This window comes from Perissodus microlepis, chromosome 16 (assembly GCF_051167445.1).
Source record: "Perissodus microlepis isolate ML-2025 ecotype Zambia chromosome 16, ASM5116744v1, whole genome shotgun sequence".
Lineage (NCBI taxonomy): Eukaryota > Metazoa > Chordata > Actinopteri > Cichliformes > Cichlidae > Perissodus > Perissodus microlepis.
The window spans coordinates 32746477-32762372 of NC_140476.1; the positions used below are offsets into that span (position 1 = coordinate 32746477).

Here is a 15896-nt window from a genome sequence, read left to right on the forward strand (position 1 = left end):
AATGTTAATCTGCAAGTCAAAACAGATCATTTCACTTGAGCCAATACATTTTACATAACGCTTCACGCTTACCGAGATGGAACCGTTTAAGTTAACTGTAATGCTCTTTGTTAAAATCCAAGCCATTCTACCTATAGCTCCAGCAACATATGTTTGAACTTCTACAACTCTAAAGGAATTCACCATCCTGTCTGTAGTACAACAAATAGGTTTTTTTCCACAAACGTGCTGGCTTGTTGTAGTTTCTGATACATTTCTATGATTCCATGAAGCTAAGAAGCTGCAGTGCAAGATAACATAACATCTCTACACATCTCAATAGTCTTACAATTGTGTCCATTTGTACTTAGAGCAACCGTTTTGGTATAAAAACATATTGAAGGTACATTTCAAAAATCCGACCCCAGTTCCATCAAAGATGAGACACTGTGTAAAATGTCAATAAAAACAGAATGCAGTAGTTCGTACAAGCCCTTATTTTAATTAACGATAGAACAAAAATGACACAGTCTCAGATGTATTTCCAGCAGATTGCGCAGCAGCATACCAAGTATGTGTTTACAACTCTAACAGCTCATCTGCATCATAGTTCAAATTCACTTTCCCCAAAATTCCACACCAGTTTAGAAAAATTCCAAGTTCCGCAACAAATTTCAACAATTCCAAAATTTTCACTGAACTTAAACCACACTTAAATTACGGATTTGCTGTCACTACAACTTCCAACTTCATTTTCCACATTTCTTAAAGATCTGCTATTCTAATTGCAGTTCCAACAAATTCTAAGACCCCAGCAAAATTCCACATTCCAATTTTGTGTTTGGCTAGGAACATGACCCAAACTCAGGACTTTCCTGGTAGCGACTGTGAATTTATTTACAGTAGTAGAATAAACAGTGAGAAGCAAAAAGTGTTCAAAACAGTGGGATTTCCAAAATTCCCGTGATTACCTGACAAAACAAGACGTAACGATTTAGTAAACGTTTTCACCAGACGGCCTGAGACAGCTTTCAGTTTCCGCGAGCCGGGCTTGTGCTAACTTTGCCACTGAGCGATCGAGCGTTGATCGAAGCCCAGCCACACTGTTAAATAGCAGACGGTTGATGAGGATCGCTGGCAGCAGATGGATCCTGATTGAAGAGCAGGTGTGGCTGTTCTTAGCCCGGGAACGCCACCAGCCTGGTGTTGCCCGAGAACCGGCACACTGGCCACACACACAAACGCACACAGAGGGAAACAGGGGACTAAAAACAAACCACACAAATGACATAACATTAAAAGCAGTTCGACCAGCGAGGACTGACGGACCATGACAAATTGTTACATAAAATTTCCACATTAAATATACAATCTTTTCTAAGACTTCATGTTCTTACAAAAATTCCACCCGTTAATCTATAGTAACGTTTTCAACACTGCCAGCTTTGAGCTTCATTCAACAGTTATGGGTTCCAGTTTTAAGATCTAGATATGAATTGTTTCCCTCGTGTATTCCTCTTTAACGGTTCCATCATCTTTCTATAGACCCCCCATCTTTTGTCAAAATACCCCAGCCTGTTGAAGGGCTGAAGGGTAAGGACGTAAGTTTGTACTGCGAGATGAGTGGTACAGCTCCATTCCAGATCACCTGGTTTAAAGACAGAAAACCTCTCATGGAGAGCAGGAAGTTTAAGCTGGTGAGCGAGGGCAGCTCAGCCACACTGCATGTCATTGGAATAGAGCCCTCAGACGCCGGCGAATACGAGTGCAAAGTGTCAAACAGTGTAGGAAGCGATACCTGCCAGACATCAATTAAACTCAGAGGTCAGTAGAAATCGCGATAGCATTAAATTAAAATAATATAAAATAAAATTAGATTTTCAAATGACTTTGTCACCTTGCTGACTTTGCCTTTTGCGCTGTTTTTCTCCTCTCTTCAGAGCCACCATCATTTGTGAAGAGACTGTCAAACATTACAGTGATACTGGGAGGGGAGGTGACCCTTGTGGCCACTGTTAAAGGCTCTGAACCCATTACTGTGTCCTGGGTTCAAGACAAGGATCACATTCTCAGGGACAGTGACAACAGGAAAATCACCTATGAAAACAACCAGGTGGCAGTTAAAATCTTTAACGCTGATGCAACTACGGCAGGCAAATATACCTGCCAACTCAGAAACGATGCTGGGAGTGTGGAGTGTTTCGCTAACTTGACTGTTCTAGGTTTGTAATCATATAATTCTCTCTCTTTCTGTTTTGTTTTTCTACCTGCAGCCTGAATGTGTGATTTTAAGTATTTTCTGCTCCCTCTCTGTTGACTCCAGAGCCTGCTAAAATAGTGGACAAGCCCGATGCTCTGAGTGTGACGGCAGGTGATATGGCTGCCCTGGAGGTCAAAGTGTGTGGAACCCCAGAGCTCATACCCAAGTGGTTCAAAGATGGTGCTGAGCTGGCTTCTGGGAGAAAATACAAAATCTCATTTTCCCGGATGATTTCCAGCCTGAATGTGCTGTCTGCTGAGAAAGTTGACTCTGGAGAATACACATTTGAGATTATGAATGAAGTTGGGAAGGACCTGAGTAAAATCAATCTCACTGTTTTAGGTAGGTAACGTCTTCGTACCTTGAGCTGGAATATGCTGATCAGTGTGTTCACCCATTACCCCACTGACATGAGGGAAGAGGATTCATTGAAAGTACTTTTACCCTAGTATCGTATTTTTCGGACTATAAGGCGCACTGTCGATTTTGAAGAAAATTAAAGGATTTTAACCCTGGAGAACCCATGGGGTCAAATTTGACCCCATGGTTTCCCTAGAAAACCAATGGGGTCGGCTCTGACCCCATGGGTTCTCCAGGGTTAAGTGCGCCTTATAGTCCAAAAATTACGGTACCTTTCTTGACAAATGGATACTCTTTAACAGCATTGTTTGTTTCCCTCTGAAACAGATAAGACGATTCCTCCAACATTCTCACGGAAACTGAAAGACTGTACCACTGTTGTTGGAAAACCTTTAGAAATGGAGTGCAAAGTGTCAGGCTCATCTCCTTTTACCATTTCATGGTACCACAATGACAAGGAGATAAAGAGTGGGCCAAATTATGAGATTTCATTCAGTGAGAACAACTGTGCACTAAGGGTGCTCACGCTGAAGCTGGCTGACTCTGGAGCATACAAATGTAAGGCTGTCAACAAGGCGGGAACCACAGAAACTACAGCCTTCCTGGTTGTTCGAGGTCAGTATCCCAATCCCAGTATCCCAGTCAAAGAAGTCTTTATGTTGCTGCTGTCTGTTGAATGTTTCAGCACCCGTTTCTCTGAGCTGCCTCCAATTAATTCAATGAAAAGCAGTGGCGTGTCTAGAAAATTTTTGTTGGGGGGGCCAAGTAGGAGCACCGATTTGGAGAAGGGTGGCAGATATAATTGGCAGATAATGTTAAAAAAAATTTCTACCAACCATTAACCATAATTCAATAACCCTATAAACCTAAAAAACCGAATGTGCTTTTAACTCTTATTAGAATGAGATTTTAACCACTACGGTGCAAAGTTTTTAGATACTGCGTTGATAAAGTACAAGAGATACAATCAGTGCTCTGTCAGTGTTTATACAGCATTTAAGGACATCAATATTTGCATAGTATTTTTACTGACATATAGTGCACATATGTTTGGGCAAAAACATTTTTGAATATTAAAATATGAACATTTTTAACAAATTAGCCAATGCAAAACTTTATCTGCCTATTAAAAAAAGAAGATAAGCTTCTCACAAACTGGTGTTTGATTTTGAAACAGGAAAAAAGTGGGGAAACAACTGAAAAGACTAACATTTGAATAACACCTGAAAGCAAGTAAATACTTTCTATGCTGCCTTATGATAAACTTTGGTAATATTGATGTATAAAGAACAACACTGGCTGATGATGAAATACAGTCAGCTGGCATGGTGACACTGCCAGTATTAACCTGCAGGGCTGGACTGGGACAAAAAAAATCGGGCATTTTGACTAGAGACCGGCCCACCAGGTATTAAAGCCATAAAGCCTTTGAATGAAAACAAACGCTGTTGTGACAGTGATGTACACTTGATGTCTTTTTGGTATATGTATGATTTCTATACATTTTACGTCAGATAAAAACTTTGTTCACAAGATTCAGATAATTATTTATTAAAAGCGAGACATTTTAAATGAGAATAAGAAAGAAAAGTATTTCTTTGTGCCCCCCTCTCCCTGTTAATGCCCTACCTGCCCCCCTGGCAAAACTTTCCTAGACCCGCCCCTGCACAGTTACCAGCTGTCAGCTACATAAAAAAGGATCCTGGTGTTATTAGTCTCTCAGAAACAGATCATAACTTCCCTTCAACTCATTCCTGTCACCTAAAAGGTAAACCTGTTTCTCCATCACCTGTTCAGCTCTGTTGATTCAGTAAGGACATCTCCTGGTTTCACCTTCATGTTTCCCTCTCACTAGGGTGGCTGTGGCTACAATGTAGCTGCCATCACCAGTGTGTGAATGTGTGTGTGAATGGGTGGATGACTGGGTGTGTAAAGCGCTTTGGGGTCCTAGGGACTAGTAAAGTGCTATACAAATACAGGCCATTTAGGATATCCAAACCGACATCATGACCAGCAGCTTTTTTGTGGCTCCAGCAAACATCAGCTGATACTAGAAATTAATATTAAATAAATTCTAACAACAGCTGATCAAGCTTAAACGTGCTGCTGTTGTTTAGCGCGACATCCGCTGGTTTCCTTTTTCTGGCGCAAAGTGAGCGATAAACAAACAAGAGAGAAAAGCCGATCAGCTGATCATTGATCAGTTTCATTATTGAAGTAGGAACAGGAGAGGGAGGGGGGAGAATGAGAGAAGAAGAGGCAGCTGCAGCGTAAAGACAGAATAACTCCAACTTTGTGTCTTTTTTTTCATTGTAGCTGAAGTCCGGGACAAACTGTGTCTCTTCTCAGCTCAATACGAAACGCGTAATATTTTCTCTGAGTGCGGGACGATTTCATTTTTACGGGACGGTTGGCAACTCTACGAACTAACCTTATGAATAAAGTTCACTATCAGTAACATCACAGCACCCACCCAGCTGTATAGAAATTTTGTCATGCTAGCTAGCACGCAGTACGAGTTATTGTAACTGACTGTAAAAAGTCGGCACAACGAAAATAAACTCCACCTAAACTTGGTTTATATCTGACCCAGATAGACTGCAGGTCATAACTTCTTACCTGAAGTTCAGTTCACCTGACACTTGGACCGGCGGCCGCTGTTCCATTTTAACTGGCGCTTAGATTAACTGGATTTGGTCGAACAGATGTGTGGCACACTTGCGTTTCAGGAGCTGCTACCGACAAACCAGCAAAAAAACGCCAAGTGTGACACTTGTGAGGTTATCTCAAACACACTCCGTCAGTCTTGATGCTGTTGAACAACAAAATGTTTAAAAATGTCGCGAGTTTACCTGGTGATTGTCTCATGCGCGATGCGATCGCGAAAACAGCAAACAATTAACACCACGCCGATGTTGTTCAAAGGACAGCAAGAGTAAACGATCGGGAGACTCTAGTCGTCGTTATCGTCCCCCTCCAAAGTTTTATTTCTCCGATTTCAGCGTTTTTGCTTCACAACTAAAGCGAGCAGTTTACTTTGTGCACTAACATGGACTCGAGTCAACCAGCGCCACCTCTGGCCAAGTGCCACAGCCTACAGCCACACATCTGCAGCACGTTTGAATTCGTTTCACGCACAACACATTTGTACCTTCCAATCGTGTCTGTTTGTGCGTCATGCAAATAAACCTTTGAAATGAATGAAATCATGTATTTATTATTGGTCTACATTTGTACAAAATTCCAAATTATATACACAAAGTCATAGGATTCACCACCCCTGTTCATCATGATTTTAATATTCTCTTTTTCCATCATTTCATTCATTTCAAAGGTTTATTTGCATGACGCACAAACAGACACAATTGTAAGGTATTGTGTCTTAAGGCCCCAATTGTTTGCTGTTTTCGCGATTGCGTGGCGCATGAGACAATCACCAGGTAAACTCGCTACATTTTTAAACATTTTGTTGTTCAACAGCAACAAGACTGACGGAGTGTGTTTGAGATAACCTCACAAGTGTCACACTTGGCGGTTTTTTTTTTTGCTGGTTTGTCGGTAGCAGCTCCTGAAACGCAAGTCTGTCACACATCTGTTCGACCAAATCCAGTTAATCTAAGCGCCAGTTAATCTGGAACACCGCCTCGGGTCTCTCCTCCTCCTGCCTCCCCTTCCCTCATCCACCTGCTGGCCTCTGTGGAAGCTCCGCCATAGCCACCACCAAACAACGGAGTTATTTTTACACATCGGCCAGCATCTGGCCAATCCACCACCTCTCATTGTTCATGCCGTTACAAGAAAAAAGTCATCAGCCCACTGGGCAAATGCCCGGTATGCCCGATGGCCAGTCCAGCTATGTTAACTAGTGATGTTCGATTCGTGAACGAATCGTTCAATACTCGTAAATCACTTTACTGACTCGTGAATCATGATTCACAAGCCCAACTGACTCACTGACTCATACCTGTTGCTGTTAGCAAACTAATTCTTTAAGTGTTATTTTTTTTCCTTGGTATTCTAATTTCACCGAAGTTTACTAAACTCAACAAACGTAATATTACTTACCGGGACATTTATTCTCTCCTCATTTTCTTTCCTGAAAAATTGTTTTCTGCAGTGCCTCTTTCGTGCTTGGCTCTCCTTCCTTTGCTAACGCGATGCTCATAGTGCAGAAGCCAATGCTGCATTCACTTACCCTCAGATATCTGAGCTTCACTGTGAAAACATAATCGTACATTTGATATTTCATTGAATTTTATTGTTTTAGCTTCGGGGTGCTACCTAGGGTGGCCAGTCTGGTTGGGGGGTGGCCCTGCTGGACACGCCACTGGTGAAAAGGGACAACGTGGTGATCGTGGCTCAAGAGTTGGCAGTTCGTCTTGTAATTGGAAGGTTGCCAGTTCGAGCCCCGGCTCCGACAGTCTTGGTCGTTGTGTCCTTAGGCGAGACACTTCACCCGTTACCTACTGGTCAGAGGGCCCGGTGGCGCCAGTGTCCGGCAGCCTCGCCTCTGTCAGTGCGCCCCAGGGTGGCTGTGGCTACAATGTAGCTGCCATCACCAGTGTGTGGATGACTGACTGTAAAGCGCTTTGGGGTCCACAGGGACTAAATAAAGCACTATACAAATACAGGCCATTTACCATTTACAATGAAAAACAGTTCTGTGACAAATAAATCCTACAGTCCATGCACAAACCCATCTGTGTCTGTTCTCAGCAGAGTATGCACACAGAGCTCTGCAACATCACAAATCAAATATAAAGTGACAATGTTGTTTGATTACTCTTTGTACTTACATCCTGACAGACTAATCATAAAAAATGTGTTAAAAATAGTGAACTGATATCTAAAAGGGTTTTAAAATTTGTAAAAATCAATATTTATGCAGAATGTATCTGATATATTCTTGGATTTTGACTGTATTATTGAGGAAATGTTAGAAAACTGTTTCAAGCGTAACAGGTGGTGTTTTATATCAAAATTCACAATAACGGAATTCAATAAAATTGTATTTATTCATAAAGCACCAAATTATAACAACAGTTGCCTCAAGGTGCTTTATATTGTAAGGTAAAGACCCTAAAATATAGTGTTCAGTACTTGCAGATCCCACTCCCAGTGGCTCTGAAGGTTCAAATGCACTGCAACCTAAGAAAACACCAGCAAATAGACAATTGCAGCAAAAGCACACAAAACAAACGGAAATATAATTAAATTAAAAATTATTTATGCGAGACAACAGCTGTGGATTGAAAGAAGTGTTGGAGTAATGTGTGTGCTCAACGCATGATTCATGTAATCCTGTAGATACATATTTGCTATCAGTCACCTTCTCAGCTGTTCCGTCACATTATTGTCTCCTTTAAATCAATATTGTTTTTGTGAGGTTTTGTTTTATTCCACTGTGAACATTATTTTTGCAGTTTTCTACTTGCTGATGTTTTCTTTGGTTGCAAGGTGTTTGACTTGTCTGGACCACTGTACCAACCAGGTTGGGAAAAGATACAAGCAGCCCACAGGAGACCACCTGTGTTGGTTCCTCTGTGGTGCCCACACATGTGATGGGCCCCACCTCCTGACGCCCAATACCTTTATTAAACAGTTAAGATAGAAGCAGAATCAGAATCATTTATTATTCACTGAGGCAAAAATCACAGCTTTTGGCAACAATTCCGATTGTAATGCAGTCATCATATCGTTTAGCTTTCCCTGATGCTATGCTCTCTATTTGTTAGTATTGCAGCTTCTTCTTTTTAGCCCGTTCTGTTATTGCCCTGACAATTCTATGTCTGATAGAAATGTTTGATATTTCTGTTTGGACCCAGAACCTCCAACTTTTGTGGTGCCACCGCAGCCAGTGGAGGCCATGCCAGGCTCTAACGTGACGTTCTCAGCCATGGTGAAAGGCAGTGCCCCTCTCAAACTCAAGTGGTTCAGAGGGACGAAAGAGATCGTAGCTGGACATGGCTACGATTTCTCCCTGGATGATAACAAAGTTCTATTAGAGCTTTACAACGTGGACAAATCTCATGCTGGAGAGTACACCTGTCAGATCATTAATGACGCAGGAAAAGAAAGCTATCCAGTGAATCTCACTGTCAAAGGTTGGCCAGAAAGAACTTATTTCTTATTTCACTAAAAAATATATATTTTTTAAAATGTGGTTAATCCCAGGTAATTCATGGTTTAACAAGTGGGGTCAATTCCTTTTTTTACACAGTAACTTTGTTCCTCTTAAGGTTACCTTTGTCTAATATTAAAACACGTAAGTGTGACAGATATTTTAAGATCAGGAAAGGGGCAAATATCTTTTCAGTGGCACCACACACCTTTCTGTTAGCAACATTAATTAGTTAAATGTAATCGACTTTAGGTTTTTCTTGTCTATAAATTTCTTCTAACGCAATCATTTTAATAACATATCTGGTTGTGTTTTTCAGAGCCAGCAACTTTCTCAAAGAAGCTGAAGGACATATCAGTTGAGAAGGGCAAACCATTAACTCTGGAGTGTACATACACGGGCACCCCCATGATCACTGTGAGCTGGTACAAAGATGGCCAGCAGATCTTTGCTTCATACAAATACAACATTACCACAACAGAAAGCTCCTGTATCTTAGAGTGTCTCAGCACTGATGACAAGGAGGCTGCAGGAAAATACTGCTGCCAAGTGTGCAACGATGCTGGGAAAGACACGTGTGAGGCAGTGGTTTCTATCCTCGGTTAGTACAAGATCACTGAACCCACTCTGTTTGGGTTCATTTGTTGATTTGTTCCTGCAAAATATTCTTGGGCAAGTGTCCGATGCATCCACCAGAGTACAAATGTGTGTGAATGTTAGATAGAAAGAGCAACACAAACTGAATAGTTAAAAGAATGAAAAATGCCTCTTATTAGGTAATAATCGATTATATTAATTGAATTTTCTCAGAGTCAAACTTTATACTCTCTTCAGAGCCGACCACCTCAACAAAATCTTTCCTTCGGATTAGGCAAATTAGGAGACTGTACTTAGAAGCAGTGTGCAGTGGTTGTAAACCTGCAGTAATAAGTAACAAACTGATATCAGCACATTGCAAAGGTATAAAAATATGGAAACCTCAAACATACAGAAAGCAGAGGTTTTGCATTATGGATGTTACAGTCGCCCACTTTTAATCAGTAAAATTGCATATAAGACTATATGATGAGGAAAAGCCTGATAGGTTAATCTATAAGCAATAATACATACAACCACACTCAAAGCAAGACTTATTATATGTGTAGCTGTCCCAAAGCCTGCAGATCTGATTTAATTTACAGTGTGTCCCTATGTTTCCTGGCGTTTGCACACACAGAGCCACCATATTTTACGGAGTCACTGGAGCCCATGGAGGTGACAGCTGGAGATGCTGTCTGTCTGAAATGTCAGGTTGCAGGCACACCTGAGATCAAGGTGTCCTGGTTCAAGGCTGATGGCAAAGTCAGGTCTAGCCCCACCTGCAAGCTGGAGTACACAAAGGGTGTTGCCTGTTTGAAGCTAAGTAAAGCCACCAAGTCCGATATCGGAGAGTACATCTGCAAGGCAGAGAACAGGATTGGCTCTGCTTCCTCCAGCTGCAGACTCAATGTGCTAGGTAAAACCTAGTTTTCCAGAGTACTGCATTTACACCTTTGTAAAAATCACTGGCTTTTCAGACTAATGTCTGCCATGTTTTTATCTTTTCCAGAAGCTAAAACGCCACCATCATTCCCAAAGAAGATCACCAGCCTACAGCAAACTGAGGGCCAGCCAGTGCGCTTTGAGTGCCGCGTGGCTGGCTCATTGCCCATCGAGGTGTCCTGGCTGAAAGACGGCAAACCTCTGAGTCAGGGGGAGGAGTTCTCCATGCTGTACGATGATAACACAGCTGTTCTGCAGATCAACAACAGTGAGATGAGGCACTCTGGGGAGTACACTTGCGTGGCCACCAACAGTGTGGGCTCAGCTTCATGCAGAGCCAAGCTCACTCTGCAAGGTGTGTGACGCATGACTGGATGGTTGATTCATTAATACTGGATGCTTATGAAGCAAACAGTGTAACGTTTAGATATCTCACCACCACCTACTGATTCTGACTAGTCTTCTATTTATTGTGAAACTGTGAATTTTCAACGTGTTAGGAGCCCTCATGACTTCTGGTCACTGCTCCTCACGTTTCTGAAAATGCCCCACTCTGTTCTACTTAACCACCTTTCTCTTTCACGTTCTAGACGTTCTAAAAGTGTCTTTTGTTTATTATTTTTGACAGCACTTTGGTCAGATGGTGCTGGGCTGTTTAAGGCCCCAAACTGTTTAATCGTGTCCATCTAAAGATTTGTTCTTTTATCTTCCTTTGATTCATTCGCCACTCTGCAGAACCCAGATACCCTCCGGTATTTGACAGGAAATTGTCACTACAGGAGGTGACAGTGGGTGACAGCATTGAGCTGGAATGTCACATGACTGGTTCTGCCCCCATTAAAGTCACTTGGTCCAAAGACCACAAAGATATTCGCTCTGGGGGGAATTATAAGATTAGCTGTGTGGATAATACACCTCACCTGACCATTCTGAAGGCAGATAAATCAGATACAGGGAGATACTTCTGCCACGCCTCTAATGACATGGGGAAGGACTCTTGTTCCTCTGATATCACTGTCAAAGGTATTTGAACCTGGGGCACACTCATGCCATCTCGGCTGTCTCTTCTAAAGCATTCACGTCTCTCGAAGGACATTGTTTTGTCTTTGAAAGCTGCTCCCCTTCTCATCATTCTTACTTTCTTCTCTTGATTTCAGAGCGCAAAAATCCTCCAGTGTTCACCAAAAAGCCCTCAGAGCACATCGAGGACATGGAGGGCAAACTGGTGAAGATTGAGGGCCGAGTCTCCGGGTCGCAGCCCATGTCAGTCAGCTGGTTCAAAGATGATATGGAGATACAGAGTTCTGACAAGTATGACATCAGCTTTAAGAGTAATGTGGCAGTGCTGTGCATTAAAAACAGCCAAGTGATTGACAGCGGAAGGTACTCGTGCCAGGCCTCTAATGAAGCTGGGAAAGCCTCCTGTGATGTCACTGTTGGCATCTCAGGTATGTTTGATTTAAAGTCGAAGCGTAATTGATGCTCACAGAATGACAGCTAGCAGGAATGATTAAAAAATGACGGAGCTTATTTAGTGGTTTGGTATGTTTATCGAAGTCTCTGGTTTTCTTTATTCCGTTGTTATAATCTTTGATGATTTGGACTGTTGGTTAAACATCTTGCTGAAATTGATAACTAATGAAGGCTTCAAGTCAGACTTTTTCTCCTCATGTATATTTGCTTTTTAACCCTGTTATTCGAATTTACTTTGAAGCTTTTGTCATTTTGACAAAAAGTCTAAGTCTTTGTTTAAAGGTCTTCAGATGTGCTTACATAGTTCATGAATCTGAGCACTGACAGCAGTACAGTCAGCTAAATCAGACTGGCTTATCTCTCTTTCAGAGGCTAAGAAGCCCCCAGTGTTTGACGTACCTCTCAAACCAGCAACTTTGGATGAGGGCGAAAAGCTAATTCTCAGGTGCCATGTCTGTGGATCTTCCCCTCTGAAGATCCAGTGGATGAAGGACAGGAAGGAGTTGACACCATCCAGCAGCACTAGAATCAGCTTTTCTGATGGCACAGCATGTCTGGAGATCAGCACAGTATCTAAACTCAATGCTGGTGACTACCTCTGCAAGGCTACCAATGAGGCTGGCAGCGAATTCTGCAAAGCCAAAGTCACTGTCAAAGGTAAAAAAAAAAAAAAAGGTTAAATCCCCTCAGATCTGTACTCTAAGATTTTATTTATTTGTAATTGTTTTTATTTCTCAAAAGTTGAAAAATTCAGATTTTTGTTGCTTTTGAGAATCTTTCATTTGTAGTTTGTCATCTTGCAGAGAAACCTGGAGCAGCTCTGTCTCCTGCTGAAGCTCCAGCAGCTTCTCCATCCAAAAAAATGGACAATCTGTTCTTCACTGAAGAGCCTAAAACTGCACACGTTACCGAGAGTGAGGGTCTCAACATTTGCACAATGCACAATCCAAATATGTAAAAACGTAGGCATTTCTGATCTAACTCCTCTACCTGTTGCTCACAGAGGGAACCGCCACCTTCATCGCAAAGGTGGGTGGTGACCCCATTCCCAGTGTGAAGTGGATGAAAGGGAAGTGGAGGCAAGTGACCCATGGTGGCCGGATCTCCATTGAACAGAAGGGCCAAGAGGCCAAACTGGAGATCAGAGAAGTGACGAAATCGGACTCTGGTCAGTACAGGTGTGTCGCCTCCAACAAACATGGCGAGATCGAGTGCAGCACTGACATGCACGTAGAGGAAAAGAAGGACGTAGTGATGCTTGAGGGAGACCTCCGCGCTAAACTGAAGAAGTGAGTTTAGAATCTGACAACGCAGAATCATTCAGACTGAAATGTCGTTTAAATGTCGTTTAATTTTTCATTGTCATTTTGTTTATCTTTAAAAATGTATGACATCTCCTTGTTCTCAGAACTCCATCAAAGCAAAAGAGCCCACAGGAGGAAAAAGACATTGACATAGTTGAGCTGTTGAGAAACGTGGACCCGAAAGAGTATGAGAAATACGCCCGAATGTACGGTATCACTGACTACCGAGGCCTACTGCATGCAATTGAGCAGCTCAAAAAAGAGAGAGCTGAAGAAAGTGGAAGACAAGTAAGGGTCTCCACAATCACTTGGTCTGATGATTTTGAATCTGTGGATGTCTAATGCGCTTGTTTGTGTTGCTGACAGGAGGTAGACCGTGGAGACAGAGAGTCTGATGAGGACATGGCCAGGCTGGTGGCTGACCTGCAGAAGAGGATGGAACGGACTGAGGTCAGGACATGTGCAAAGTCTGTTTTGAAAACCAAAGCTTTACTGTTAATGCAACTTGAAATTCATCGTTTCATAATGTTTGTAAAGAATTTAGAAATGGATTTCAGACAGGAAGATGCAGTCAGGTAAATATAACTTTTGTTTGTGCAGGTCATCAGTATAAAAATAAAAATAAAGGAGATTTATTAGCTTAAAGGTAAAAATTCACCAATAGCATCAATTTACAAAATCTTTCTGAAGCTGAATCTTACGGTGGCCCTGAGAGGCCAAACGGACTGAAAGCATCTGCAAAAGCACACACAAAACACAACAGACAAAAAGACAGTAAAGAAAATAAAGAAAACAATCAGAAAGAAAACGGAAATGTTTCCGTCAAGTTATCGTGTCCCCTGAAACACTTCTGTTTTCCTTTCTGATTTTTTTTTTTGTAGTTTTTGTCATGTTTTTTTCATTCCCGTTGTCTTTTTTCTGTTTCCATTGTGTATTGTGTGCTTTTGCAGCGTTTTTCTATTTGCTGGTGTTTTCTTAAATCCGTTTGCCCTCCTAGGGCCACCGTAATACTCTTAGGCCCACAGTAGAATCCAAAGTTTTACATTTTGTTTTAATTGAATCACAGTACAATTAATATTTAACTTTATTGAGTAAAGCTTTTACTTGCAACTGTCGGAAAGAGTTGCTTATTTAATCGTGAACTGGGTGTCTACAACTCTCTAAAGTGTTTTCCAGCAGCAATTAGAAATCTCTCACTGATTTTTTTGTTAGTCATCTAACTTCTTTTTAGTCCCCTGAGCCTTTTAGTAGATACACCTATGGTATCGATTTCAAAATCCTACGTTGCCTTGTTCTCAAATGATCACATTTACAAGATTTTCAGAAAACTTGACTTCTGACCTTTGACCTTGAGGTCAAGGTCACTGAGATTTGAACCCATCTGAGACTTTTAGCATATTCACCTTTGTATCAATTTCAAAGGTGACCTCCATCTCAAGTTATTACAGCCACACAATTTTCAGAAAACCTGACCTCTGACCTCAGACCTTCAGGTCAACCAAGACAGCCCTACAACTTCCAGAGCCTTCAAGAACTCATGGTGAACCTCACACACCCTAGAGGACCTGCCACCAAGGATTTCTAGGAGTAACCAAGTGGTGGAAGGTTTCCACTTTGATGGTCTCAGAATCTCGTCTCCGCTTTTCGCAGATAAGCTGCTCCAGCTCACATTGCAGCAGTTCACAGCTGAGTGTGAAGCGGTGGGAATAAGAATCAGTGCTTCAAAGTCTGAGGCTGGAAAAGGGTGGAGTGCCCACTCCGGGTCAGGGGCGAGTAGGAGATCGACAGATTAGTGCTACGGCTGCAGTGATGCGGACGCTGTACCAGTCCGTTGTGGTAAAGAAAGAGCTAAGCGTAAAAGCAAAACTCTTAATTTACCGGCCAATGTACACCCTTACCCTTACCAACGGTCATGAGCTCTGGGTAGTGGCTGAAATCGTGGATACAAGCGACGGAAGGAGTTCAGCCATCCGGGTGAAGTGTTCTAGACAAGTCCCACCAGGAAGAAGCCCCGGGACAGACCCAGGACAAGCTAAGGACATTATATATCTTGGCTGGCTAGGGTGAGGGAGGTCTGGGCTTTTCTGCTTAGGCTGAGTCCTAGATAAGCGGAAGAAAATCAATGGACTTCCTTCTAGAATTATCACAAGCACAAGATTTTCAGAAAACTTTACCTATGATCTCAGACCTTGAGGTCAAGGTCACTGGGTTTTTAACTCATCAGAGATAGTAGATACACCTGTGGTATTAATTTGTAAATCCTACGCCTTGTTTTGTTCTCAGGTTTCGCATTGACAAACTTGGGTATCCACGTGACACACCCACATGCCCGGCAGGGTGTGCGGGTGGGGCGACAATACCTTATAAGCCTTTTACAGCTGAAGGCTAAAAATCCTCAAAGCATATTTAAAGGATAATTTGATTTTAAACCAGATGAACCACTGGCTTTGTTATTAATGATAAGACCAGTGGTTGATGTGCCGTTGATGTGTTTTTGTCAGCCAACAGTTATAGGATACATTAGCATTTATATCAGTCCAACTTTATTCTGAAATCGTTGCAATGGTCTTTTTTGCTGAATTAACAAAACTAATGTTGGTACAGGGTCAACATTGCAAGTGATCAATTACGTTGTAGCCACAGACCCAGTTTATTTTCTTTGGTCCTTAAGTCTGTGAAGGTTCTCAGTCATCCAGCTCATCGTAGTCAAAGGAGGTCCTTTGGTCCTTAACACATGTTGTGCACATAAATATTATTATAAAAAGCTGTTGAGCCATCAGAGAATCTTTCCTTTACTGCAGTGTACAGTTAATAGAAATAATCACAAGGATGAAATACTGTTTCTGTTTGGCATGTACTTCATAATGCTCTTTGTCAT

The 15896-nt window shown here is 41.9% G+C and overlaps 1 protein-coding gene across 22 annotated transcripts in view; it reads left to right on the forward strand.

The window, feature by feature from the left end:
- Positions 1 to 15896, forward strand: part of ttn.2 (titin, tandem duplicate 2) — a 221696-nt gene that overhangs the window by 63310 nt on the left and 142490 nt on the right. For all 22 annotated transcript variants that reach the window (XM_084909012.1, XM_084909028.1, XM_084909015.1 and 19 more), the window contains 15 exons: positions 1525 to 1803; positions 1920 to 2201; positions 2303 to 2581; positions 2927 to 3214; positions 8425 to 8703; positions 9040 to 9321; positions 9937 to 10215; positions 10309 to 10596; positions 10977 to 11264; positions 11399 to 11689; positions 12084 to 12371; positions 12518 to 12628; positions 12718 to 13003; positions 13123 to 13306; positions 13385 to 13468. In XM_084909012.1, the coding sequence (XP_084765138.1) occupies positions 1525 to 1803; positions 1920 to 2201; positions 2303 to 2581; positions 2927 to 3214; positions 8425 to 8703; positions 9040 to 9321; positions 9937 to 10215; positions 10309 to 10596; positions 10977 to 11264; positions 11399 to 11689; positions 12084 to 12371; positions 12518 to 12628; positions 12718 to 13003; positions 13123 to 13306; positions 13385 to 13468 (3788 nt within the window). The remainder of the gene's footprint in view (positions 1 to 1524; positions 1804 to 1919; positions 2202 to 2302; positions 2582 to 2926; positions 3215 to 8424; positions 8704 to 9039; positions 9322 to 9936; positions 10216 to 10308; positions 10597 to 10976; positions 11265 to 11398; positions 11690 to 12083; positions 12372 to 12517; positions 12629 to 12717; positions 13004 to 13122; positions 13307 to 13384; positions 13469 to 15896) is intronic.